This window comes from Montipora capricornis, chromosome 3, assembly GCF_036669925.1.
Source record: "Montipora capricornis isolate CH-2021 chromosome 3, ASM3666992v2, whole genome shotgun sequence".
Taxonomy (NCBI): domain Eukaryota; kingdom Metazoa; phylum Cnidaria; class Anthozoa; order Scleractinia; family Acroporidae; genus Montipora; species Montipora capricornis.
In genome coordinates, this window is record NC_090885.1 from 39,556,456 (window position 1) to 39,561,455 (window position 5,000).

At 39.3% G+C, this 5,000-nt stretch overlaps 1 protein-coding gene across 4 annotated transcripts in view; it reads right to left on the bottom strand.

The window, feature by feature from the left end:
• LOC138043124 (bromodomain-containing protein 8-like) overlaps positions 1 to 5,000 on the bottom strand; it is a 43,946-nt gene that overhangs the window by 16,738 nt on the left and 22,208 nt on the right. For all 4 annotated transcript variants that reach the window (XM_068889258.1, XM_068889255.1, XM_068889257.1 and 1 more), the window contains exons 11-13: positions 4,621 to 4,878; positions 1,218 to 1,344; positions 769 to 989 (exon numbers count right to left, since the gene is read on the bottom strand). In XM_068889258.1, coding sequence (XP_068745359.1) covers positions 769 to 989; positions 1,218 to 1,344; positions 4,621 to 4,878 — 606 coding nt within the window. The remainder of the gene's footprint in view (positions 1 to 768; positions 990 to 1,217; positions 1,345 to 4,620; positions 4,879 to 5,000) is intronic.

Sequence of the window (5,000 nt, forward strand, 5' to 3'; positions counted from 1 at the left end):
TTTGGATACCAAGATCACTTGCTAAGTTTTGCTTTCTCCGCATAGTTTCTCGAGATGCGCAGAACATATGTGAAATAACAATAGTAGACATCGTCCTTAAAATGTTGGTGGCACGACAATAGCGATAACGAATTTTAAGCAGTACTTCCTTCAGATAGAAAAATTACTTCAATTTCGCATACATTGGGAATGAGACAAAAATAATGCTGTATTTGACTTGTTGTTGCTTGCTTTCACATCTGATTTACAGTGATCCCTAAGTGGACATCAAAAAGGAACTATCCCAAAGTCTGTACAATACACTGTAAGTTGTACAAAATGTAAGGAATTCTGAAGGATCACCAGTAATAAATGAAGTTAAAAGAACTCCCCTTACAGTTCAAGGACTCTTCAAGATTGTGGGGATGCTGATTTAAAGAAAATTTCCACTTCAACAAAAAAATAACTATAATTTTGTTTTCAAATCTTGCGGGCGCCGCCATCTTGAATAACTGTGAGGTGTTACGGTTGCCCTATTGGTATTAGACAAAAGCTCTTTGTGTCAGAACAACAGGGTAACCGTAACAAGTCACAATTATTCAAGATGGCGGCGCCCGTGAAATTTGAAAGTGACAATAAACTGTTCACTGTTTTTTTAAAAACAAATTTCGAACAAATTTGTTTGTAAACATAATTTTCTTTGGTTTAAATTTAATCTGTCGTAAGAGTGGAGGTTCCCTTTACGGGCATATACTTTAGACAAGTGAGGTTCTGTACATTACACCGTACCTTTGCTATAGCTCCTCCATGTGAGGCGGTTGCATTTACTGATGATGATGATGTTGCAATAGAAGTTTCAGGGGCCAGTAGTTTAGAGAGTGTAGGTGCTATGACCGATGGTGATGCTGCTGTTGCTGTTGCTGCTGCTGCTGCTGCGACGACTTGTGGTATGTTTCCTTGTCTCTCCCTCATGGAGTCCACTTTTTTGCTCTCCATGGAGGGAGTAACCCCTAAACAACAACAAAAAATTATGCAACATGGAACTCAGCATCAATGGGCTTCTATCCAAATATAACTAAGCGTTATGGTTTTTGTAAATTGTAAAATTTAGATTTGACAGAAAACTAAAGATTACTAAATACATTGTATATTTAGCTGACAAATAAGTGGCAAAGACAAAACAGAAGAGAATCTTAATGGCGTCACCACTACTAGCTGGGGTTCATATCTTCTTTTACCTAAAAAATGCTTCCCATCAGAGTTTTGTAAGTTGGGAGTTTGCGGTGATGCTGTTGACAATGGAGAATTTTTTGGAGAAGCAACCTGAGGTGACTGACCACTCACTGAGGAACAGCGCTCCAACTCCTGAAATTTTAAAATTACTCAAAGTCTCTTTTCAGAACACATATTAATTATTATTTTAACAAACATAGGAACACAGTAAACAAAGAGCAATACAATATCTCTAACAGAGCATAATAGTTTGTTTAGTAACAAACTGAAAAAATTGTGGTCCACAGTCCAGTATGTCTGAACAGATAAGTTGTTGTTACCACGTATAATTTTGGAGTAAAGAGGCACCATTTGTCTCTGAGTTGTACAGGCATTAAGGTGATTCCCTTGTTTTGCACTGCGCATCTCATACTGTGCATAACGTTGTGACTTCGGCGTTGGAGGGGTTTCACGCTGGCAACAAAGGCTGCTTTTGCTGTTCAAGGGCTTTTAAGTGCAATCATGATAACTGTTGATTTTGAAGTCGCCCCAGTCGTTTCACGGAAAATAATCCTTTTGAAGCTGAAATTGCCCCTTTGCCATTCATTTATCATTGCGTTGCGAAGAAACCAGTACGGTGACCCCCCCCCCCCCCCCCCCCCCATTTTAAATGATTTTATTTAGTCGTAATAGGTACACGGAAAATATATTTTAAGGAGGAAAAAAGTTGGATAGTAGAAGTTGTAGTATTCACCGATAAGTCACATGAAACTGCATTTGGAGCCTGACACTGAGTGCAAGGTGATGACTGTAGCGGTCCAATTTGCTTACATTTCCTTGCAAGATTGAGCAATTTGAAATCACTTAACTTAAAGATTATAGCCCTGACAAACTGAACAAGCAGGTTCAAGTTTTCAGCAACATTCAGTAGCTTTGGCTACATAACAAATTTTTCCGGTTCATCTAGTTTCGAACGCTTCTCAAAAAATTTGGTAAAAACACTTAGAATAAAAGGTACATGATGTATACAGCACGAAAACAAGCACTGTGACCCTATCCTTTTATTGGACTTAAAGTGCATATGACACAAAAAATTGAAAGAGCTTTCAAAATGGTGAAGAAGAGTGTTTACTTAATTGTGATAGCACTCTTGGTAGCCGAGCTATTCAAGATTTTGATGTATGCAAATGCGATTACTTGTGACGTCACATAGTGGACACAAAACTATGTAAAATCACAAAACATGGAATATCTTTGCAAATACTAAGTCTGCAGGGTTGAAATTTTGCATGGTTGATGTGCTACCGAAACTGCACATTGTAATTGTGATTATGATGTCACCATAGCAACATACTCGTTACCATACCTCTACCTTTCCGATATCGAAAATGCCTTCTTTGTTGCTTTAGAGTCTAACAGACTTCCTTGTGCTTGTGCTGTGTAATGTCCATATTCGGTCACACGGTCTGAATGAATATCAAGAGCAAATAACCCTTATTGGGGAGGGAAACTCTGATTTCACCTTTTGGATGGAGGGGGCCTGGAGCCCATTGCATTGCTATGGAAACGTCACACTGGGCCATATCATGAAACTTTGTAACGAGTATAAGAACTGCAAAAAGTTTCAGTTCTATACAGAAAAAGTCTTTAGAGATGTTCCATTTTTTGTGATTTTAAATCATCTTGTGTCCACTATATGACGTCACAAGTCGTCTAATTTGCATAAATCAAAATCTTGAATAACTCGGCAACCAAGAGGGCTATCACAATAAAATAAACGCCGTTCTTCATCATTTTAAAAGCTCTTTCGAACAAGCAAATATAGAATTTTGTGTCATATGTACTTTAACTGATTTGAGTGTCATGTGAAGTGCTAGTTTTGTACCCCATATGTAGCATGTGAGTGTTAGCCCTACTAATGGAAATGGACCCACACATGGACAGAGAAAAACTCTGACCAGGGTGGGAATTGAACCCACGACCTTCGGGTTAGATCACCGCTGCTCTACCGACTGAGCTACAAGGTGAGACGGAAGCAGTCCGTGGGAACTGACGGTGTTAAAGTCACGGCAATGAACATGTACAAGTACAAGGAAGGGTTACGTGTTTACAAACGTTGGCCGTGTAGCACTTATATTTCAACAGACTTAACTGATTAGAGTGTAATGTGAAGTGCTAGTTTTGTACCCTGGCCATATGAACCATGTGAGCGTTAGCCCTACTAATGGAAATGGGCCCACACAAGGACAGAGAAAAACTCTGACCAGAATGTGTATGAATATCAATTGTGCCAAGTTTGAAAAAAATCTGGATAGTACGTCATTTTCATGGGAATTACCTAAAACACTGATTACTAAGAAAGTTCATCATCTACATGTAACCCTGAGAGAGAGGTCAGTAGTGTAGTAGTAATAATTAGTACACAGGATTCTTAATCATTGGGTTGTGACCTTGCTCTGCTATCTCTTCGTTCTGGAATTGCACTCTCTTCCTCTTAGTCCATCAGCTGAAAGGATTTCAAAACTCACTTTTGGGGAACAAATCAAGACTTATTTTATTCTAATCTTTCAATATTCAGTATGGGAATGCTAGAACGGTAGCTTTCATCGTGAAAATTACATTTCAAATACATGTACACTCCCTCAGCTCACCCAATGGCCACAATTTTGCTGTTATGTCCATGCATTTTGTAAAATACATCAGAAAACAGAGAACAATGTGTTCAATACAAGAAATGAGATCCTGCGTATTTGAAATGTAATTTTCAGGAACAAAGCTACCGATCTAGCATTGCCATCATACCTTTTCATGATCCTGAATAGTCAAATATTAAAAATAAGTGAGTATTACTGTAAACCTAACACCTTGGCTCTCAGCTGATGGACTATCTTTACAAATACATCTGATATAATACCCACCAACAGGTACTGGTGGCACGTAAGTGGAGGAGGAAGGGGCTAACCCTGCTGGACTTGCACCTCTTCCAAGAGGGAGGAAGAGGGATGGTGAGGGGGGGGGGGGGGTTGAGTAAAAATGGAAATAATAATAGTAACCCACCCTAGCTTTCATCTGCAATCAATGAAACTGCTTTTTGGTTGAGAGAAGAAAAATAACAAGTACTGTACCTCCACAGAAACACTTTCAGAGCAAAGTCGAAAGCCAACACAAGGTCAGCCTACTTGTGGATTTACTTTAAGAGTTAGCATACCAGCCATACTGTTGGGAGGTCAGTGCTCAAGCTACTACACCATTCCCTAACCTGGAAAACTCTTAATAGCTTCAGTCTATTAAAACTATCATGATATACTCGGACAGTAACAGCCTTGTATCTTGTCAGTAATTAAACCTTCCACCATACCATCCTACCAAATCCCATATGATAATCATTAAATTTTCTAAAAGGAGAAACAACGATGCCATGGTATTGACCTTAGGTGATGGAAACTCCTGCTCAGAACCACTGGGTCTTCTTAAATGTTTGTCATCCTTTGAAGGTGGCTGCGATAACAAGGACACCAGAGTAGACTCAGCAGAGCCCTGTTTAGTTGGAAGAGATGATGGAGAAGTGCCTTGCTGCCGTGGTGATATTTGAGGTATATTATCTGTCCTTCTTGGTGACACCTGAGGGGGTGCCATCTCGCCATGGGAACCAAGTGGCCCCCCTAAACCAATGTCAGCATCTATAGGCTACAATTGATATCACAGAAAATATTAGTTAATATGATGATACAAATATTTCAAGTCAGTCAAACTGATTTTGCTTAATGCACATACAGTGTCATGGGTAGGACAGTGGAACCTGGACCAAC